Source organism: Leucopleurus acutus (genome assembly GCF_964270905.1).
Source record: "Leucopleurus acutus genome assembly, chromosome: 2".
In the NCBI taxonomy this organism is placed as follows: Eukaryota; Metazoa; Chordata; class Mammalia; order Artiodactyla; family Delphinidae; genus Leucopleurus; species Leucopleurus acutus.
Window position 1 is genome coordinate 155,884,041 of NC_139143.1, and position 24,113 is coordinate 155,908,153.

The 24,113-nt window shown below is 36.5% G+C and overlaps 1 protein-coding gene across 1 annotated transcript in view; it reads left to right on the forward strand.

The window, feature by feature from the left end:
* Nucleotides 1-23,828, forward strand: part of IPP (intracisternal A particle-promoted polypeptide) — a 40,391-nt gene extending 16,563 nt beyond the window's left edge. Inside the window, exons 4-9 of the mRNA XM_082860425.1 lie at nt 537-692; nt 2,255-2,422; nt 5,770-5,907; nt 7,090-7,212; nt 9,226-9,446; nt 21,595-23,828. Coding sequence (XP_082716551.1) covers nt 537-692; nt 2,255-2,422; nt 5,770-5,907; nt 7,090-7,212; nt 9,226-9,446; nt 21,595-21,819 — 1,031 coding nt within the window. The 3' untranslated portion in view covers nt 21,820-23,828. The remainder of the gene's footprint in view (nt 1-536; nt 693-2,254; nt 2,423-5,769; nt 5,908-7,089; nt 7,213-9,225; nt 9,447-21,594) is intronic.
* Nucleotides 23,829-24,113: the final 285 nt, after the last annotated feature.

A 24,113-nucleotide genomic window follows, 5' to 3' on the forward strand; every position in this document is an offset into this window, starting at 1 on the left:
AGAATTTTGGGCAATTTTATTTTTTCATTTTGTTAGATAATTGTGCTCCTGTTTTACTTGGCATCTTTGTTTAGAGATCCTCATACATGTGTTTTCAAATTGGATCTAATGAAGCATGTTTTTTTTTTTTGTTTTTTTTTTTGCGGTACGCGGGCCTCTCACTGTTGTGGCCTCTCCCGTTGTGGAGCACAGGCTCCGGACGCGCAGGCTCAGCGGCCATGGCTCACGGGCCCAGCCGCTCCGCGGCATGTGGGATCTTCCCGAACCGGGGCACGAACCCGTGTCCCCTGCATCGGCAGGCGGACTCTCAACCACTGCGCCACCAGGGAAGCCCTCTTAAAACAATCTTTGATTTAAGGAAAGTATATATTCTTTAGTACCAAAATAATACTTGGTATTGTTGGAAACATACTCCATTGTTTGATGATGAGTTTTCATTTTTTGATTGTTAAATGTATTTTGTTTTCATGGAAACATGTCTTTTCAATATTATTTAAAAATTGATTAAAACATTATCTTTTTCAACATTGCTTTAGGAATATCCGATTTTAATCTTCGTGTTGCATTGCAAACACTTTTGAAAGAGTACTGTGAGGTGTGCAAATCTCCCAAAGAGAACAAATTTTCTAGTTTTCTGCAGACATCTAAGGTTCGACCTCGGAAGAAAGCAAGAAAGTACCTGTATGCAGTAGGTGAGAACCTTTTAAAAAGTAATAGAAATTATTTTCAGGATAAAAACCTTTTAAGTTTTTGTTGTTATCATACATGTCAGAGTGTGCAGGTATGTCAGATAGGCATACTTAATTTCACATACAGGCTACAGATTTAGAAATTGTATTTATATAGTACAGTGGACACATCTAAGAGTAAATAGCTATTTATTTGACATCTGTTATTCTGTGATTTAAATCTTTGGGTTCTTATAGACCCAATTATTATCAAATAACTGCCTAAGATATACTGCTTTAAAAATTAAATATTTGAATTCTTGTGAGAAATAGGAAAATAAATCTCACACATTTTAACTATTCACAGCGTCTTAGATGGTCATTAGGGATGATAGGAACTAGTGGTCTCCAAAGTGTGGATATGCAGGATAACCCATAGGAATATCGTATGAACCTTTCCATTTTTATTTTATTTTATTGTAGTGTAGTGTAGTGTAGTGTAGTGTAGTGTTGTGTAGTTTATTGGCCACCCCGCGCAGCTTGCGGGATCTTAGTTCCCCAACCAGGGATTGAACCCAGGCCACAGCAGTGAAAGTGCCGAGTCGGAACCACTGGCCGCCAGAGAATTCCCTCCATTTTTTTAAAAAAATAGCATTAAACCTTATCAATATTTGATATATATGTCAATAGATTGTTCAGATTTATATACATAATATAATTTATTATATATAAAAACTTTATGTATAGTATAATTTTTAGTATGTATGTCATCGTATAATTTTATATATACTATAATATATAAATGTGTTATTTTTGAGTGCTGGCTAAACTTTTTTAATGATGGGATGTGCAGTCAAAGAAGGATTTCAACTCACTATTTTTTTTTATTATTAATTAATTAATTTACTTTTTGGCTGTGTTGGGTCTTCGTTGCCGTGCGTGGGCTTTCTTTAGTTGCGGTGAGTGGGAGCTACTCTTCGTTGCAGTGCGCGGGCTTCTCATTGTCATGGCTTCTCCTGTTGCAGAGCCCAGTCTCTAGGTGCGTGGGCTTCAGTAGTTGTGGCATGTAGGCTCAGTAGTTGTGGCTTGTGGGCTCTAGAGCTCAGGCTCAGTAGTTGTGGTGCACGGGCTTAGTTGCTCTGTGGCACGTGGGATCTTCCCGGGACAGGGCTCGAACCCGTGTCCCCTGCATTGGCAGGTGGATTCTGAACCACTGCACCACCAGGGAAGCCCCAACTCACTATATTTAACTGAAAAAGACATTAATAGAAGTCACAATGAAACTTCCTAACTAGACAGATAACCAGTTCCTAGATTTATGTTTCATCTAACATTTGATTATAACCAAGACCAGGTGGTAGAACATTGTGGTTGACCTCATTGCATTTTAAGCCATAATCTTTCAGGACCTGGCACATTTAAGAATAATAGATGTATATATGGCAGACTCTAAAGCACTTATTACTTACTATGCAGTAGTTATATTGAATGTCTAGACATAGAGGGCTAGATTTTTCTTGTTACTACCATTTCCATATTTAGCAGTAAGGGATTTGCTGTGTACCTCCTTTCCTTCCTTTATTCAGGTGGATATACTCGGTTGCAGGGGGGTCGTTGGAGTGATAGTAGAGCCCTCAGTTGTGTAGAACGTTTTGACACCTTTAGCCAGTACTGGACCACTGTGTCTTCACTTCATCAGGCTCGATGTGGACTGGGAGTAGCAGTTCTGGGAGGGATGGTCTACGCAATTGGAGGTAATAATGAAAATGTCTTATTTCCCTTATTAGTCTCTAGCTCTAAGTTGACTGCATTCTTATATGCCTTATATATATTGCTAGATACTATGGGGTGTATGCAGATACAGTTGTGCTTAATAAATATTTATTGAGTAAATGAATGAAAGAAAAAGGAAACATAAGATATTGAATATTTTATACCAGAGGGACATGGTAATTTATTACAAGACAAATACTTAGGTTTGGTTTTAATGAAAATGTGGTGCCAAAATTTAGATCAACATTTGTGATAAAAATTTTTTTAATTCTGAGAGCTGCAGTATGAATCATTTTAAATTAACCAAGTATCTGGGCAGTGGGATGTATAAAAACCATGTCAGCTACACATTGGGATATATTTCTTGATTAAAATCACTGTGTTTTCTGAAACTATTACCATAAATTCTAAAATGATTAATGAATAAAATTAAAAGGGGATTTGAATTTGGGAGAGAAATAATTATTAGAGAGGGATCTAAAGAGAAATAAATACTAACACCTTTGATATAAATATTTACTTCTGAATAATTTGTCTTTATAGCAACCAGCCTAGGTAGATCATCTCTAACCTTTACAGTCAATTTTTTTGCTTTATTTCTATGGGTCATTCTAAAATACTGAAAGCTGTAAATCAAAAATCATATTATTGTTTTCCAACTATGATACCGTCAGTTTAAAATGAGAGAGATGTAGGGAATATTTGATTTTTATCTTTTGGAGGGAACATAATCATCACTCAAAAACTGTTTATTAAATCAATAAATGTCATGGTGCATCTGAAAATCCTAACAAAGAAATTAGAGTTTTGAGCAATAACCATCTGTCAGTATAAAGACTATAACTCTATATAATCTTTGGCTAGAACTCTAATAGTTCTTTTTATGTACATTTCGGCAGTTGCATTGCGTGAACTCTCTCCAGTTTAACCTAGGGTCACAGTGTCCTTTGCGACACTTCCATATATATGTATCCCCTTTCCTGATACCACAGAAGTACAAATGGGAGCCCGTCAAAACTGCTATGACTGGGCTTCCCTGGTGGCGCAGTGGTTGAGAGTCTTCCTGCCGATGCAGGGGACACGGGTTCGTGCCCCAGTCCGGGAAGATCCCACATGCCGCGGAGCACCTGGGCACATGAGCCATGGCCGCTGAGCCTGCGCGTCCGGAGCCTGTGCTCCGCAACGGGAGAGGCCCGCGTACAGCAAAAAACAAACAAACAAAAACTGCTATGACTTTACTAGCCATTATTAATACTATAAACATTACTGTCTTAACATATTACTTAATATATAATTTTTAAATAAATTTTTTTTACCAAAGTAATTCAAATTTGCTGTAGAAAATTTGGTAAACCTGAAGCATATGAAAAAGAAAATAAAAATCACCCATACTATAATCATACCACCCAGAGATAATCACAGTCAATAGTTTATTTCCTTTTAGATACATTCATATCTGGGTTAATATTCTAAGTATTATATTTAAAAATTAAGATATAATTCACATATCATAAAATTCACCATTGAAGTGTACAGTTCAGTGGTTTTTAGTATATTCACAAAATTGTACAACCATCACCACTAATTCCAGAACATTTTCACCACTGCAAAAAGCCACTGTTATCATTTAGGGAAAAGTTTATGTCAGTGTAGGGAACTTTTTACTAGCCATGTTCCCAGACTCCAGGTAAGGGTCAACCTTGTGAGCAAGCCTTTCTAACCATAGGCAGTTTTAGGCCTTATGGTAACTCTTTTCTGCACAGTAAGAGTTTCGTATACATCAGGATTCTAGGCCCTCATAAGATTATATGTGCTGCAAATATATTTTCCTACTCCTCTGCTTCATCTTTTACTCTTTTTATGGTGTCTTTTGATAAATGAATGTTTTTAATTTTAATGTAGCCAACTCTATTATTTTTTTCCCTTTATGGTTAGTGTTTCTTAGATCGTTTTAAAGAAATCCTTTGTCTACTGGAAAGTCATGAGGATATATACCTTTACTGTTTTCTAAAATTTTATAGTTTTTCCATTTACATTTATGTCTGTAATTCACCTGTAATTGAATTTTTACGGATAGTGTTAGTAAGGAACCAGTTTCATTTTTCTCCACATATATATAACCAATTCCCAGCGTTTTTGTTTCCCCACTGCTCTGTCATGCAAACTATGTCATATACCAAGTAATCATATATGTGTGGATCTGTTTCTAGAATTTCCTTTCTTTCCTACCGGTCTCTCTGTTTATTCCTATCTTAATTATTAAAGCTCTATTTTAAGTCTGATAGGCTTATTTAATAGGGCATTTTCTCTTTCCTTATTATTCTTTTTGGGAGTGCTTGGCTATTCTAGGTCTTTCATACTTCCATATAAAAGTTAGAATTAGTTTATCAAATCTGTTTTTAAAAATAATAATGTATGATTCCACTTATATGAGATACTTGGAGTAGTCAAAACCAAAAAGACAGAAAGTATAATGGTCGTTGCCAGGGGCTGGCAAAGGAGAGAATGGGGAATTATTGTTTAATGGGTATAGAGTTTCAGTTTTACAAGATGAAAAGGATTATGGGAATGGATGGTTGTGATGGCTGTACAACAATATGAATGTGTTTAACATCACTGAACTGCATTTTTTTTTTCTGAACTGCATTCTTAATGGTTTACATGGTACATTTTATGTTATGTGTATTTAAATACAATAAAAAAGAAAGAAAGGGTTTTTTAAAAACTGGGATTTCATTAAATCTATAAATCATTTTGGGAATAATCATCTTTACATTGACACTTGTAACTCATCAACATGATACATGTCTTCATTTATTTAGATATTCCTTAATTTAAAACTTTAAATAAAATTTATAAACTAGATCTATAAAGTTCTTATAAATCTTTGATTAGATTTACTCCTAGGTATAGTATATTTTAAAATTCTATTTTAAGTGGTATTTAAAAATGTTTTTTTCATTTTCTATTTGTTGCTAGATAAGCATTGCATTAAAACTCAAATTGTAGCAGAGCCAGCTATCTAAACTATGAAAATATAGAAGTGTTAAAATGCAAATTGTATCCTCAAAAATTACATGGATTGTTTGGGTGGTAGAATTAGAAATAGATAATAGCCCACTTTGCTTCATTAAGTGGGCTTTAATAAATGACAGTGCTATGGATTCAAAATAACACTTGGTGGGCAAATAAATTTTAAAGAATAGTATAAAATCAGACATAATAATTGAATTTCTGACAACACAGAATGCTGCTGAATATTGTATTGTGGTTCTAGGCTATTAGTATTACTAAATCTTCTCATATGTGTCTCTTTTATTTAACTCAGGTGAAAAGGATTCAATGATTTTTGACTGTACTGAATGCTATGATCCAGTTACTAAACAGTGGACAACTGTAGCTTCAATGAATCACCCCCGCTGTGGCTTGGGAGTGTGTGTGTGTTATGGGGCTATCTATGCTTTGGGTAATTACACTCTCCAATTTAAGGATATCTAATATTATTTAAATTCTTAGTCAAATTCTGCTTACTTTAGAAATTTTCCTTCCCATAACAAACTTGTGTCTTTTTAGCTTTAAAAGTTCTTATTCTCAAAATTATATTACTTGGGAGATATTGTCAAGTATGGAATTCTTAGAAGGAGATGGACATAAAATATAGATGAGATGTCTAGGGGAGCATTTTAGCTGACTAGTTAAATTTCATGGTTAGGATAACCATTCTGAATACACAGACGTTGTTTCAAAAAGTTGTTTTGCAAAGTACCGTATTTCCTATGCAATAGATTGAAGTTTTTGGTTTTGTTTTGTTTTATTTTTAAAAAATCTCTTGTGAGGGCTTTCCTGGTGGCACAGTGGTTAAGAACCCTCCTGCCAATGCAGGGGACACGGGTTCAAGCCCTGGTCCGGGAAGATCCCACATGCCGCAGAGCAACTAAGCCTGTGCTCCACAACTACTGAGCCCACGTCCCACAACTACTGAAGCCTGTGCACCTAGAGGCCATGCTCCACAACAAGAGAAACCACTGCAATGAGAAGCCCGTGCACCGCAATGAAGAGTAGACCCTGCTCACTGCAACTAGAGAAAGCCAGCGCACAGCAACAAAGACCCAACACAGCCAAATATTAAAAAAAAAAAAAAAAAAAAAAGATCTCTTGTGAAACCTAGGCAGAGAGTTAAAAGACCCAAGTTCTACTTACAATCAAATTCTAACTTTTCATGTGATCTTGGACAGATAACCTCTCTGGTCCATAGGATAATCATCCATAATATAAAGTTGTCAGATTAGATGTTTTCTAAGGTGTTTTTCTTTTTAAATATTTATGTATTTATTTGGCTACATCGGGTCTTAGTTGCGGCACGCGGGACCTTCACTGTGGCATGCGGGATCTTTTCATCGCGGTGTGTGGGCTCTTCCGTTACTCCGGCGGGCTTCTCTCTAGCTATAGCGTGTGGGCTCTAGAGCACGCGAGCTTAGTTGTCCTGCAGTATGTGGGATCTTAGTTCCCCAACCAGGGATCAAACCAGCATCCCCTGCATTAGAAGGCGGATTCTTAACCACTGGACTGCCAGGGAGGTCCCTCCAAGGTGTTTTTCATAAATAAAATTCCTTTATTCCAAAAATAATATTTTTCTGTTTGGTTTCAGGTGGTTGGGTTGGAGCTGAGATAGGGAACACCATTGAACGATTTGATCCCGATGAAAATAAATGGGAAGTAGTTGGCAACATGGCTATGTCACGCTACTACTTTGGGTGTTGTGAAATGCAAGGTAATTGCTTTATAAAATATTTTTCCTGAATATATATTTCTTAAAAAAACTGTTTGAGCTTGAGGCTTTATTTTCACAAAAGTATATTTTATGTCTGTTAGTTTTGAATAATTGACACTAACAGTGTGGAAATTCTGCTTCTAATCTCCTATATTTTTAAACCTCTTATATCTTTATTTCTGTATTGCCAAAATAATCATTTTTTTCCCCAAAATAAACAAAGCTAGAATTAAGAATTCCAGATGGGCAAAAATACCTAATTAGCAAAATAAGCATTTGAACTGTCATCCATTATTGTTATTTTCTCTCCTTTGTAGGCCTTAGTATATATTTCTAAGTAGGGAGAGATTATCAAAAACAATCTTCATAGTGTCATAGGCTTCTTCAGAGTTTTTTTATAGAATACATTGTGATTCAGTACACACATAATGCTATCACAGATTTGAAAAATGTTGTACTACATATTAAAGTGGTATACAGATGTTATTTTAATTGTAATTGTCTATTATACACTGAGAGGTAATTAATAAGCACTCTCAAATAGAACCTTATTCTCTGTCCAGAAATGGAGAACAGATTTACATGTACCTGTAGAGTAGGAAGCAGTCTGCCCATTGTTATGTGACAATTCAGCCTGCTCTGTTCCCAGCTGAAATTCTTTCTGCCTTCTGAGCACCTTCTCAGATTTCTGCTAGCAGCTAAATACTCAAATTACATGGTGCAGACTATGTTCTGTTGTTTAATATTATAGTGTTCTCTAATTGTTTTTTATTTATTATTTTTATCTTCCCATCTAAAATCATAGAGCTAGAGAGGCATCTTGGAGATTCTCTATTTCAACCCCTTTATTTTTAGATGAGGAAGCTGAAGATCAGGAGGCTGTGAGTTGTCTTTTCTCATAGTTGGTTACTAGCAAAGCTGGAGCTAGAACCCAAGTTTACTAACATTTAGCTCATGTTTCTTAAAATGCCATTCCTTGGTACTTCCCTTGTGGCCCAGTGTTAAGACTCTGCACTCCCAATGCAGGAGGCATGGGATCGATCCCTGGTCAGGGAACTAGATTCCGCATGCTGAAACTAAAGATCCCGCATGCCGCAACAAAGATCCCACACGCGGCAACAAAGACCCTGTGTGCCGCAACTAAGACCCTGTGCAGCCAAATAAATAAATTTTTTTAAAATGCCATTCCTTATAACTTCTCACTTTAGACCTCTAGGAACAACAGTAGATACTCAAAAAAAATAATTGTTGATTGTCAGAACCATTATTTTCAGTTAAATTTAATAAGGAACTCTGTGAATTACAGTCTACTGTACAGTATCTGATACCTTAATCTAGCCATAAACTATTCTAATTTAAATTCATTTTGTCTGTCTGAGCAACCGTTAGGTTGTCACCAACAGGGTCATGTCATTCCCAGTTTAAGTGTATGACAGTTTTTAAGGGGGAACAAATCCTTCTCCCCATCCTTTTTTACCTATATGTGGTAGCAGTGGATCTGGAACTTGAGATCATTAAGCAAACAATAAGATCAGAAATCCTTGTCTGACAAATTGTTTTGTTATAGCATCATTAAGTTCTTTGAAAATTCAATGCCACTTTATTGTACGTGGGCCTCTCACTGTTGTGGCCTCTCCCGTTGCGGAGCACAGGCTCCGGACACGCAGGCTCAGCGGCCATGGCTCACGGGCCCAGCCGCTCCGTGGCATGTGGGATCTTCCCGGACCGGGGCACGAACCCGTGTCCCCTGCATCGGCAGGAGGACTCTCAACCACTGCGCCACCAGGGAAGCCCTTCAATGCCACTTTAAATTCATACCCCTAATTCTTTGTAACATGCTTAAATGAGAGCTGTGATAAACTAGACAGAAGTCAATTTTCTCTCTTAAAAGAATATTGTAAGCCCTGCATTAAGTATAATATCAGATAGCAAACTTAAATCACAATTATTACTTTTTATAATTATTTGTATCCTATTTTCTATAGCATCTGAGCAAAAATATTCCATTTCCAGGTTTAATTTATGTGATTGGGGGCATCAGCAATGAAGGAATAGAGCTTCGTTCTTTTGAAGTTTATGATCCACTTTCCAAGCGTTGGTCTCCACTTCCTCCAATGGGAACCAGAAGAGCATATCTTGGGGTGGCTGCACTCAATGACTGCATCTATTCTATTGGAGGGTGGAATGAGACACAAGATGCTCTTCACACTGTAGAAAAATATTCCTTTGAAGAGGTAGGTTGGATGATTTCAATTGTTTAGTGTCCTGTTATTCTTTTAATGTCTGTAATGATCTGTAGCGCTGTGTATTCTTTCATTCATGATATTATTTATAGGTTTTTTCCCTCTTTTTTTTTTTCTTTTCAAAGAATCAACTTTTGGTGTCATTGATTTTTTTCTATTGATTGTCCATCTTCTATTTCATTGATTTCTGTTACTATTACTGTTTCTTTCCTTTCTTCTATTTGTTTTGGGTTCAATTTGCTCTTCTTTTTCTAGATTCTTAAAGTAGAAACTCAGATGATTGATTTTTAGACCTTTCTTTTTCTAGAATATAAATCTTTAAAGCTCTAAATTGTTTTCAAGCACTGCTTTAACTGCATCCCACACATTCTGATATATTGTATTTTAGTTAGCATTTACTTCAAAATAGCTTTTAATTTCCCTGGTAATTTCTTCTTTGACCAATGAGTCGTTACAAGTATTTTATTTAATTTCCAAATATTTGGGGATTTTCTAGATATCTTTATGTTATTGGTTTAATATAATTCTACTGTGATCACAGAGCATATTTTATGTGATTTCTGTCTTGGTAAATGTTTCACGTGCACCTGAAAAGAATTTGTATTCTGCTGTTGTTGAGAATAGTGTTCTATAAATGTCAGTTAGGTCAAGTTGGTTCGCATTCAGGTCTTTTCTAGTCTTTCTCTTTTTTTTTGGCCACACGGTGAGGCTCGTGGGATCTTAGTTCCCTGACCAGGGATTGAAACCATGCACCCTGCAATGGAAGTGCAGAGTCCTAACCACTGGACTGCCAGGGAATTCTCTTCCCTAGTTTTTCTAATTTGTTCAATTGTTTTGTCAATTACTAAGGAAGAAGTGTTGAAATCTCTATCTGTAATTATGGATTTGCCTGTTTCTCCTTTCATCCCCGTCAGGTTTTGCTTCACATATTTTGAATCTCTGTTATTAAATGTGTATACATTGATTATTATATCTTCTTGATGAATTGATCGTTTTATAGCCATGAAATGTTTTTCTTTATCTCTGGCAGTATTCTTTGCTCTGAAGTCTATTTTATCTGATATTAAGGTAGCCAAGCTATCTTTTGATTAGTATTTGCATTGTATACCTTTTTCTTTCCTTCTACTTTAAATCTATGTCTTTAAAAACTACATCTCTTGTAAGATAATACATAGTTGTGGTCTGTTTTTTCCTACAATTTGACAATCTCTGACTTTCAAATGGGCTCCTTAGAATTTTTACTATTTATATATAATGTAATTATAGATACAGTTGGGTTTTAGACTCTTATTTTGCTGTTTTTCTATTTACACAATCCATCCTTGTTTTTTCATCTTTTCTGTCTTTATTTTTTGGCTGCACCACACGGCATGTTGGGATCTTAGTTCCCCAAACAGGGATCGAAACCACACCCCCTGCAGTGGAAGCACAGAGTCTTAACCACTGGACAACCAGAGAAGTCCCCTTTTCTGTCTTTATATTGTTATTGTTTTAGTATTCCATTTTATTTCTTTTGTCCAATTAACTGTATCTCTTCACTCTTTTTCTTAGTGGTTGCTTTTGGGTTTGCATTATATATAATAGGTATTTTAATGCATTACATCTACATTCAAATAATATCATACCAGTTCACTTTTTTTTTTTACATCTTTATTGGATTATAATTGCTTTACAGTGTTGTGTTAGCTTCTGCTGTACAACAAAGTGAATCAGCTATGTGTATACATATATCCCCTCCCTCTTGAGCCTTCCTCCCACCCTCCCCATCCCACCCCTCTAGGTCATCACATAGCACCAAGCTGATCTCCTTGTGCTATACAGCAGCTTCCCACTATCTATTTTACAGTTGGTAGTGTATATGTGTCAGTGCTACTCTCTCAATTCGGCCCAGCTTCCCCTTCCCACCCTGTGTCCACAAGTCCGTTCTCTACATCTGCGTCTCTATTCCTGCCCTGCCACTAGGTTCATCAGTACCATTTTTCTAGGTTCCATATATATGTGTTAGCATACGGTATTTTTCTCTTTCTGAGTTACTTCACTCTGTATGACAGACTCTAGGTCCATCCACCTCACTACAAATGACTCCGTTTTGTTCCTTTTTATGGCTGAGTAATATTCCATTGTATATATGTACCACATCTTCTTTATCCATTCATCTGTCAATGGATATTTAGGTTGCTTTCATGTCATGGCCATTGTAAATAGTGCTGCAGTGAACACTGTGGTACATGTATCTTTTTGAATTATGGTTTTCTCAGGGTGTATGCCCAGTAGTGGGATTGCTGGGTCGTATGGTAGTTCTATTTTTAGTTTTTTAATGAACGTCCATACTGTTCTCCATAGTGGCTGTATCAATTTACATTCATACCAACAGTGCAAGAGGGTTCCCTTTTCCCCACACCCTCTCCAGCATTTATTGTTTGTAGATTTTTTGATGATGGCCATTCTGACTGGTGTGAGTGATACCTCATTGTGGTTTTGATTTGCATTTCTCTAATGATTTACCACTTCACTTTTTTTTTAAAGAATTTTTATTTATGTATGTATTTATTTATTTATTATTATTTTTTTTTTGGCTGCATTGGGTCTTCATTACTGTGCATGGGCTTTCTCTAGTTGCAGCGAGCAGGGGCCAGTCTTTGTTGCGGTGCACGGGCTTCTCATTGTGGTGGCTTCTCTTGTTGCGGAGCACGGGCTCGAGGTGCGCAGGCTTCGGTAGTTGTGGCACGCGGGCTCAGTAGTTGTGGCTCGTGGGCTCTAGAGCTCAGGCTCAGTAGTTGTGGCACACAGGCTTAGTTGCTTTGCGGCATGTGGGATCTTCCCAGACCAGGGCTTGAACCCGTGTCCCCTGAATTGGCAGGTGGATTCTTAACCACTGCACCACCAGGGAAGTCCTGCACTTCACTTTTAATGTAAGAAACTTACAAAAACATACTTACATTTCTCCCTTCCATCCTTTGTGCTATTGTTGTACATTTTACTACTATATATATAGTAGACCCCACAATATGTTGTTGTTATATTTGCTTAAGCAGTCAATTATATATAAGTAAATTTTACTGAGAAAATATTTCATAATTATGCATATATTTACCATTTCTAGTTCTAGTCATTGTGTACAACTAAGTTTCTATCTCATATCATTTTCTTTTAGCCTGAAGAACTTCCTTTAATATTTCTTTTTGTGCTGGTCTGCTGGCAATGATTCTCTAAGCTTTCATTTTCTGAAACTATTTTTCTACCATCATTTTTGAGAGATATTTTGCTGAGTATAGAATTTTAGGTTGTTCTTTTTTTCCCCCATCACTTAACATTGTTGTTTACTTATCTTCTTGCATTGTTTCTTTTTCTTTATAATTTTTAAGGGAATATAGTTGATTTACAATGTTGTGTTAGTTCTTGCATTGTTTCTGATGAGAAGTCAGTAGTCATTCTTATCCTTGTTTCCCCATGTATGTAATGTCTTTTTTTTTTCCTTTGACAGTTTTTTTTAAAAAATATTTATTTATTTTTTGGCTGCATCGGGTCTTAGTTGTGGCATCTGGGCTTTTCATTGTAGTGCGCAGGCTTCTGTCTAGTTGTGGTGCCCGGGCTCAGTAGTTGCTATGTGCGGGCTTTGCTGCCCCGTGGCATGTGGGCTCTTAGTTCCACAGGGATCAAACTGGTGTCCCCGGCATTGCAAGATGGATTCTTAACCACTGGGCCATCAGGGAAGTCCCTCTTTGACAGTTTTTAAGATTTTTCTCTTTATCATGGGCTTCCAGTGATTTGAATATGGTATGTCTTGTTGGATTTTGGGGTTTAACCTGCTTGGAATTCATTGAACTTCTTGAATCTGTGGAATTATAGCTTCCATCAGATTGGAATATTTTCAGCCTTATTCCTTCAAATATTCTCCTGCTGTCTTTCTGGGACTTAAGTAACATGCATGTAAGGCCACTTGATATTGTCCCATAGGTCACTGAGGCTCTGTTAATTTCTTCCCATCCTTTTTCTCTCTGTACTTCAGTTTGTTTTTGTTGGTTTTGTTTTACAGCTTTACTGAGGTATAATTGACCCAAAAAAATTGTATAATTTTAAGGTGTACAGTGTGATGTTTTGCTCTATGTATACATTGTGAAATGATTATCACAATCAAGCTAATTAACATACCCATCAACTCACATAGCTCCCTTTTCCTTTTTTTTATGTGAGTGGTGAGAGCACTTAAGGTCAGCCTTCTTAGTAAATTTCAAGTATACAGTATAGGGGCTTCCCTGGTGGCGCAGTGGTTGAGTGTCCGCCTGCCGATGCAGGGGACACGGGTTTGTGCCCTGGTCCGGGAAGATCCCACATGCCACGGAGCGGCTAGGCCCATGAGCCATGGCCGCTGAGCCTGCGTGTCCGGAGCCTGTACTCCACAACAGGAGAGACCACAACAGTGAGAGGCCCGCGTACCGCAAAAAAAAACACAAGAAAACAATATAGTATTCTTAACTATAGTCACCATGCTGTACGTTAGATTGCTAGAACTTACTCATCCTGCATAACTGAAACTTTGTTCCCTGTGCTTCAGTTTGGATAGTTTCTCTTGCTGTGTCTTCAAGTTCATTAATCAATGTCTAAACTTTTAATTTGCAGTGTCTAATTCCATTTAGGAAAATTTTCATTTCAAGTATTATATTTTCTAGCTCTAGAAGATCTTTTCGGTTGTTGCTTTTTAAATGTCTTCCATTTCTCTCATCATTTTCATGTTTTCTTTTAGATCCTTGAATATATTTATGATGTCTGTTTTAAAGTTCTTGTCTGCTAATTCAATATCTTGTCATTTTTGGATCTGTATCTGTTGAAATTTTTCTTCCTGGTTTAAGTCAGAGTGTTTTTGCTTTTCCACATTTCTAGTAACTGATTGGATGTTGGACATTGTGAATGTTATGTTGTTGAGTATTTGGATTTTGTCTTCTTCCTATAAGAAGTGTTGAGTTTAGTTTTGATAGGCAGTTAAATTATTTGCAAATAAGATTGATTTATTTGAGACTTGTTTTTAAGCTTTGTAGGGAAGGTCTAGAAGATCTAGGTCTTTTAGGTATAGTTTAGCCCTACCACTGAAGTATGGCCCTTCTTGACTCTCTACTGTATGCCCTAGCTGTTCAACAAGGTCTCTTCATTTTGGCTTGTCAAACCTAGAATATCATAAAGACGCAGACGTAGAGAATGGACTTGAGGACCCTGGGGGCGAAGGGGAAGCGGGGACAAAGTGAGAGAGTAGCATTGACATATATACACTACCAAATGTAAAATGGATGGCTGGTAGGAAGCTGCGGCATAGCACAGGGAGATCAGCTCTATGCTTTGTGATGACCTAGAGGGTTGGGATAGAGAGGGTGGGAGGGAGGCGCAAGAGGGAGGGGATATGGGGATATATGTATATATATGGCTGATTCACTTTGTTGTACAGCAGAAAATAACACAACGTTGTAAAGCAATTATACTCCAATAAAGATATAAAAAAACAACAACTAGAATATCATCCAGTCTTGTGTGAGCTCTGAGAATTGTTAAGCTCCTCTAAAGGAAAACTGTTTCTTTGCTCACAATATTTTGACACCAAATGTGTGGGTTTTCCACACCAAGCTCTTCTCCAATTCTCTGTGGACACCACCAACTGGGTGTCCTACAAGTCAGTTCAGTTCTGACACTAGCTATCCCACAGGTTAAGGGCTCAGTCCCACAAGACTGCCCCTCACTTTAGACGCCAGTCATCAGGTTAACCACTGACTTGTTTACAAATTAAGGGTTCCCGTGATCCCTTCCTCAGGTTCAATAATTCACCATAATGGCTCACAGAACTCAGGGAAACACTTTACTTAACTATTACCAGTTTATTATAAAGGATATTGTATATTATTATAAATATAGAATAATAGAATATAATATAGAATAGAATAGAATATATCATTTTTATATTCTATATTATTATAAAGGATACAAATGAATAGCCAGATGAAGATCCAGAAGTGTCTTGATTACAGGTTTCTGCCCCAGTGAAGTTTGGGGTATCACTTTACTGGCATGTGGATGTGGTCATCAAACCAGAAGTTCTCCAAACCCCATAGTTTAGGGATTTTTATGGAGGCTTCATCACATAGGCATGATCAATTATTATTTCAACCTCCAGCCCCTCTCTCCTCCCTGGATGATAGGGTATGGACTGAACATTCCAAGCTTCTAATCTGGGCTTGATCTTTCTGGTAAAAGGCTCCCATCCTGAGGTTATACAGGATCCTGCCAAGAATTGCCTTATTAAGGAGGAGACATTCCTATCACCCAGGAAATTCCAAGGGATTTAGGAGCTCTGTGTCAAGAACTGGGGTCAGAGACCAAATATATGTCTAACTATGTCACATCCTCCTATTAGTTGTTTTTTGACTGTTCTCATAGGGGCTCATTTTTTTTTCTTTTTTTTCCACTTAAAAAAATTTTTTTTAACTTTCTCTTTGTTGTTTTTATTTTTTATTATTTTTATTTTCTTTCATAGAGTCTCATTTTATGCATGCATAGTTTAGGGGTATTCAGCCAGACTCAGGGGAACCTCTGTCCTCTAGCACTCTTCCTTGCATGTCTCAACTGCATAATCCTCTCTAAACTCTGATTTCTGTCTCCTGGATCAGCTGACTGTCATACTCTGCTTGGGATTCCCTTCCCTGTACTGCTATTCACAAAGCCCTCCAGGCAGAAAGCCTGGACAACCGTGGAGCTCACATTGTTTGTTTCTTTTTCTGAATCACAGTTTTTCATTGCCTGTTGTCCATTGTCTGAGGACTTTATTTCATATAGTTTGTTGAGTTTTCTAGGTCTTTATGGTAGGAGGGCAAGTTTGGTAACAATTACTCTATCATGACTGAAAGTAGAAATCCATTCTGTTTCCGTCCTTTTAACATGATTCCATCATTCACTGAGCATTTCTTTACTATCTGGCATAATAAAATATTTCAAGTACAAGAAAGCTTATACTTCTCTGATCTGGCCCTGGAATCAGTCATTTCTCCAAGAAGCATTAGTTCCTCTTAGTGAAGGACAGTATTTAGAAACCAAGATTAGGCACTCAGTACTCATTGCTACTGGGGTATTGCTGCTTCTAGGTATTTTCAGTAAACAGCAAATGTATATATGTGTATATATGTATTCACACACATATTCATTTATAAGTATTTCTATATCTGTGCATATATGTTATAAAACCATGAGTTCACAATGATAGCACCAATTCCAGTATACCTCAGATTCTTTCAGGCCTTCGCCATTCCCATGTTTGTAAATACCTTCTCTATCAGTTAAAAACTTGGCTCCTGGTATTCTCTATTTACTTATTTGTTCAATGAAACAAATCTACCTACCATACTAGCTGTCTTCTCCACCTGCCACCTCTGCATATTACCCATCTTATCATTGCCCATATGAGCGCCCCATTATTCTCTCAGTTACTAGGTTGATGCAATTATGCTAGGCAAAGAAGAGAAAGTAGGTTGTATCTTCATTGAGTCACTGTTCTACCATGCATTTGTTTATTAGTCCATTTATTCATTCACAAATACTTACAGACCTGGGGAAACAAAGGCAAACTAAATATATAAGGCCCCAGCTCTCAAGAAGCCTACATTCTAGTGGGGAATATAGAGAAATAAATAGACAAACAATTGCATTACAGTTTATTAAGTGCTGGGATAATGGAAGTACAAGGTGTGTTATGCCATAGACTTATAGGTTAGACAAATTTTTTCCAAATTAATTACCATGGAATACTATTTTTTTGCATTGTTAATAGGAATTTGGTAACATGAGTTGCCCTGGTCAATTATACTTAGGGAAAGTTGGATTAAACAAAGTTGAATACGTTTCTTACAGGACTTCTTTACACAATTTATTAAATAATATACTTCATGAATCTTTATGCTAAGTCTCTCAAATTTAATTGACCACACAACCCTTACTTTTGTTTGTGAAACATCTTACGGGAGAAAAGTGTTTCAGGGAACATATTTTATGAAATATGGATTAGTGTTATTTGAATTTTATGGTTCTTAAACTAGTTTTGGTTATTAAAACGTTCAAAACCTAAAGATTTTTAAATTTACTTTTTTCTCTTTATAAGTAGAAAGGATTTTTATTTTTATATTTTTTTATTGAAATATAATTCACAAACCAAACACTTGAGTTGTTTCAGTGTTTTGGCTATTATGAACAGTGCTGCTATGGACATTTGTGTACATGTTTTTTTTGTGGACTGAATGTTTTCATTTCTCTTGGGAATATACCTAGGAGTGGAATTGCTAGGTCATATGGTAACTCTATGTTTAACATTTTGGGGCACTGCCAGGTTGTTTTCTAAAGGGGCTATACCATTTTACATAACCACAAGCAGTATATGAGGGTTCTCATTTCTCTACATCGAATGCTTATTATTTATCTTTTTTTATTATAGCTGACCTAGTAGGTGTGGACTGGTATCTCATTGTGGTTTTGACTGGTACTTTCCTGATGGTTAATTAGGTTGAGCATCTTTTTTTTTTTTTTTGCGGTACACGGGCCTCTCACTGTTGTGGCCTGTCCCGCTGCGGAGCACAGGCTCCGGACGCGCAGGCTCAGCGGCCATGGCTCACGGGCCCAGCCGCTCCACGGCATGTGGGATCTTCCCGGACCGGGGCACGAACCCGTGTCCCCTGCATCGGCAGGCGGACTCTCAACCACTGCGCTACCAGGGAAGCCCAGGTTGAGCACCTTTTATGTGCTTATTGGTCATTTATCCTTCTTTGAAGAAAAATCTGTTCTAATTTTGTCCATTGTAAAATGGATTATTTGTCTTTTTATTACTGGATATGAGTTCTTTATATATTCTAGATGCAAGTCCTTTGTCAGATATATGACTTGCAAAATTGTTTTCCCATCCTATGGTTTTCTTCATTTTCTTGATGGTATTCTTAGAAGCACAAAAGTTTTTAATTTTAATGTCCAATTTATTTTTTTCGCTTGTTGCTTGTGCCTTTGGTGTTATAACTAAGAAACCATTGCTTAATTCAAGATCATGAAGATTTATGCCTACTCTTTTTTTAAAGTTTTACAGTTATATTTAGGTCTTTCATTAATTTTTGAGTTAATTTTTGTATATGGTGTGAGGAAGAGGTCCACCTTCATTCTTTTGCATGTGGTAACCAGTTGTCCCATTTGTTGAAAAGACTCTTTTCCATTTGATTGTCTTGGTATCTTTGTTGAAAATCAGTTGACCATAAATGTGAGGGTTTATTTCTGGACTCTTAATTCTATTCATTTATCTCTATATTTATCCTTATGCCATTACCACACTGTCTTAGTTACTGTAGCTCTGTGGTTTGAAATCAGAAATTGTGAGTCCTCCAACTTGGAATTTCTTTTTAAAAGTTGGTTTGGCTGTTCTGGGTCCCTTGAATTCCATATGAATTTTAGGATCAGCTTGTCAGTTTCTACCAAGAAGCCAGCAGGGTATTGATAGGGATTACACTGAATCTGAGATCAATCTGGGGAGTATTGCCATCTTAACAATATTAGGTCTTTTCATCTTGAACATGGGATGTCTTTCCATTTATTTAGGTCTTCTTCAGTTTGTTTCAACAGTGTTTTATAGTTTTCAGTATCTTGCATTTTGTTGGTTAAACTTATTCCTAAATATTTTATTATGTTTGATGCTATTGTAAATTGAATTTTCTTAATTTCATGTTCAGCTTTTTTCATTCCTAGTGTATAATAATTCGATCAATTTTTGTATATTCATCTTATATCCTGAAACCTTGCAGCACTTGTACTCTGTTTTTGTGGATTCCTTAGGATTTTCTATGTACAAGATCATGTCATCTATAATTAGAGATCATTTTATTTTTTCCTTTCCAATCTGGATGGCTTTTATTTCATTTTCTTTACTAATTGCCCTCGCTAGACCCTCCAGTATAATCTTGAATAGAGATGGCAAAAGTAGAATTTTTGTTTTGTTGTAAAGCATAATTTTGATTCTCATGTGTGACAAGTTTCAAACTTTGGTGATATTTCAGGTTCCTTTCACTTTCTAAGTGGTCTCTATTATATGGGGGGAATAGAGAAAGTGAACTTTCTGAGGGCGCTTTCTCTTGCTAATGTTTCTCTATGGCTAAAAATGAATAGATTTTCATGTCAAAGTTAAGTGCTTATCAGTAGTGTTACCTTGGTTTTTCATGCATAAATCTGAAATGTTATTGTTATTTACTGTATACTAAAGTCCTACATTATAGATTCAAACCCTAAAGATAATGTAAAACATGTTTCTGGTTTTACAGAGTTTATTTTGAGGGGACTCAAAATAAAAAGCAAATTGTAGTTAATACACTGATAGAAATGAAAGATAAACATTACTGAATGAGCCCCATGATTCCCTTACTCTTCTTGTCCAGAGCCATTTTTGTAGGGGAGCAAAGGTTAGCTCTCCCTAATGATAAACATAAACCCAACATCCTGATTTATCTTAACCAGCTATAGGTATTTTTGTGAATATATCTATCTTTTAAAATGAGTATTTTTTCAGCTGTGAAAACTTTGTGATGTATTCTGTAATTTCATATAATCAAATAGCCTTCAAGTTTAATATGGTCCTTCAATTTCAAAGGATTGTCCCTGGTGTTAGTATTTCAGAATTTCATTTAAGTTCAGATCAGCATCTATAATGTGCTGGTTCTATACTGGGTACCGGGATGTGAAGCTCATTAAGTTGCTCTCCTCAAAAAGTTCACTCTCTAGCACTGATGAATAATCTTTTTTCATCTTTTATGACTTGATAAACTTTGTGCATCATATGCTTTATTTTCAGATTCTATTTTTTTTAATCTGGAAACTTTTTCTTTTCTCTCTTGATTATTTCTCAGGAACTTTATTAGCTTTCCTGTTTTCTGGGTATAGACATTTTCCCTGGAGTAAGACTTTACAGTCATTTTGGATATAGCAGCTTATTGAAATTTCTTCAGTGAATAATGTATACCAGGAGTTAGCAAACTTTCTATTAAAAGGCCGGATAGTAAACATTTTAGGCCTTCGGGGCCACATACAATCTCTTCTTTTTCCATATATTTTTTTTTAAATAAACGTTTTTTAAAATATTTATTTATTTATTTATTTGGCTGTGTTGGGTCTTAGTTGTGGCACGTGGGATCTTCGTTGCTACATGCAAGATCTTTAGTTGCAGCATGCGGGATCTTAGTTGCGGCATGCAGGTTCTTTAGTTGTGGCACACGGGATTTTACTTGCAGCATGTGAACTCTTAGTTGCGGCATGCAGGATCTAGTTCCCTGACCAGGGATCAAACCCGGGCCCCCTGCATTGGGAGCATGGAGTCTTAGCCACTGGACCACCAGGGAAGTCCCTTAAATAACCTTTTAATATGGAAAGATCATTCTTAGTTTGTAGGCTTACAAAAATAGGCCCTAGTTTCCAATCCCTGATCTGTACTACCTTTCTGAAAATATGTTTTGCAAATTACTAACTGCACCAGATGGTCCTTGAAAAAAGGAATCCATGTTCGAATAAATTTGGCCAGTGTTGTTTACTGTATTGTTCTCTTGGAGATTTATAAGACCTATTATATTAAAGATTTTAAAAAGTCCTTCCAGACTTCCCTGGTAAATTTCTAGATTATCTCTTGGTGACCATAACTTATAATTAATCACAGATATATTTTTCATTACTTTCCTCTAAATTCACTATTTTAAACTTCAATTTAAAATGTTCTATATACTTATATGACTAGATTGTGAGTTTGAAATTTAAACATGTAAAAAGGACCAGAGGGACTTCCGTGGTGGTCCAGTGGGTAAGACTCAGCACTCCCAATGCAGAGGGCCCAGGTTCCATCCCTGGTCAGGGAACTAGATCCCACATGCATGCCGCAACTAAGAGTTTGCATGCCGCAACTAAAAGATCTCGAGTGCTGCAACAAAGATCCCCGCATGCCGAAATTAAGACCCAGCACAGCCTAAATAAATAAATAAAAATAAATATTAAAAGAATAAATAAAAATTTTTAAAAAGTACCAGAGTACCTAATTTCTCAGCACTTTTCTCTGTTACCATGTTATGGCACTGCTAACTTCTTTTTTTCTCTTATCCAGGAAAAGTGGGTTGAAGTTGCTTCAATGAAAGTGCCTAGAGCAGGCATGTGTGCTGTGGCAGTCAACGGGCTTCTGTATGTTTCTGGAGGTCGATCTTCCAGTCACGATTTCTTGGCCCCAGGTACCTTGGACTCAGTTGAAGTTTATAACCCTCATTCAGATACATGGACAGAAATTGGTAACATGATCACCAGTCGTTGTGAAGGAGGTGTTGCTGTACTATGAAATAGTAAGCGTAAGAGAGCACAGGCAACATTTTGAAAATACAGGATCTCACCTTTTGCAAATCACACTTGTGTTTGGTGATAGGTCCCTTTCATCTGTTGAGTTTTCTGTGAATTTGGTAGATAAATGAGTAAAAAATGATTTTTTTAAAGAATTTGAGTGAGAAGCGATATGGAATATATCCTAAATCAATAAAGAGTTCACACAAATTTGCCAAGCTTACCAGTAGATATGCTGTTTATGCTCTAGAATTGTCCAATTAGGAGTAGAGTCCTATTTGTAAAAATGATTTGCTAGAAGCTTCTTGGCAAATAGTCCCTTTAGCTGCTTCTCCAGTGCAGTTAAGCTGTAACATGACCATTGTGTCATTTAAGAATATCAATGAGACAGTTTAAAGATATCTATACATTCATGATTCAATCCAGAGTGCAATTTTCCATGGTCATAGTTTACCCTACAAAGAAAAGCCAATGAAGCAACTTCCTACTTTTATTTTATTCCAGGAGTTTTCACTAGTCCAAAACTTTTTATTAACAGCAGGAAAACTGGGAGGGACATGTGGGAAATATCTAGCTATTTATATATATAAGTTTTCACCTGTTGATAACAGCATAAAAAAGCTTTTGCTCACTTATGGTTTTGTCTTGATGCTGGAATGCAGATGAGGAATTAATAGGAGGTTCTTAGTGACAGTCCTTTATTGCAATAGGATGATGTAATGGGTGATAGAGCCCAGCAGGTTGAATGCACCTTTTTCTAAATAGTTACCAAAAATACGTTTAGCTTTGGGAAGAGGGAATTTATTAGATTATCAAGCTTGGTAAAGCATACTCACACTTGGGCAAGCCTAAATATGAGTTTAGTACAAAGCTGCTGCCTGGCTTGGAGAAGATGGAATTGTAGGTACCTGTAAAACTTTTTACAGATACTAACTCATAAGTGTACGCTGAAAGGCCTCTGACCCAAAACTGCTTCTCAAAACTTCTCATTTTCCCTGAGAAGCATTCTAAAGAATTGTTTTCTGTCCATTTCTGAGACGAAGATTCTTTGTGTACATGATCATCACTTTTAAATTATTTCTACTAGTCAGTTGGAGCCATATATATTAAAGGTCTTATACATTTAGGTTTACCTGGCTGTTCCAGGATTTGATTTGTATATCCCTGATTTCCCCTTTCCTGTACAATCCTCCAGTATATTATAGGCATCAGTGGCTTATTTAGATAGAAAACCTTTGGTAAGCATTAAAGACTCAGGCAGCACTCATATCCAAAATATTTGGATAGATTCACAAAGATACTTTCCTTCATAACTTAACCATATGCATATATTAAGAAAAGCTTACGTAGTGCAGACAGAAAGCTCTGTATCCCATTCTTTGGGGTACCCTGAAAGTCTGAAGGGTCACAGATGCCTGGCTGGGATCTGTAAAATGTCAAGGAATGAAGTATCAAGATAATTTGTAAACTATTTGAGTTGTAACTCATGTGCCTTTAATATTTCTAGTTAAAGAGAATCTGCATTCTGGTTCAAGAGATTTACAAATTTTCCTATCATTTAATTTTCATTATTGCCTGATGCCAACCTAAAATGGCACTATGAAGGGAGGCATTTTGTACTGCTGGGGCAGAAATGTAGTCAACACAATCAGTGTTTGGGCCTAATAGGTCCAGACAATGCCTGAAAATAAGTAATTATAAATATGATTATTTCCTAGGTAATGACAGATTGTTTTAAAAAGAATGTACTAATAAAGTATCTTGATTTCTTTGCTTTTTCTTGTATTACTAATTAATTTAGCTTATTAGCAGCATTCCTGGATTATCAAAGTGTAGTAGGACTGCCCATGATTTTTAGTGTTTCAACTTTAAGGACTTGCACATTTAGTTTTACATTTAATTCTGTCTTCTGAGCAACTGTTAACGTGATCTTCCTCCAAAATATTTAACAATTCAATATACTTCTAAATATCCTGTCCAATGTACTTAAAAATCGCACACTGTAGAGAATTCCCTGGTGGTCCAGTGGTTAGGACTCAGAGCTTCCACTGCAGGGGGAACGGGTTCAATCCCTGGTCGGGGAACTAAGATCCTGCATGCTTTGTGGCGTGGGCAAAAAAAAAAAAAAGTGGGCAGTTAGCCTAAAAATATGACTTGCCCGTATTCTGAAAGATTGAGATCAGAGAAAAGTTTTAAGTTTGTGCAGTCCTCATGCAATTTAAGAGAAGCAAAGAAGTAATTTTCCTCACTGAAACAATCTGAGTAGGATCTGAGAAGGATCTTCTGAAGAGTATG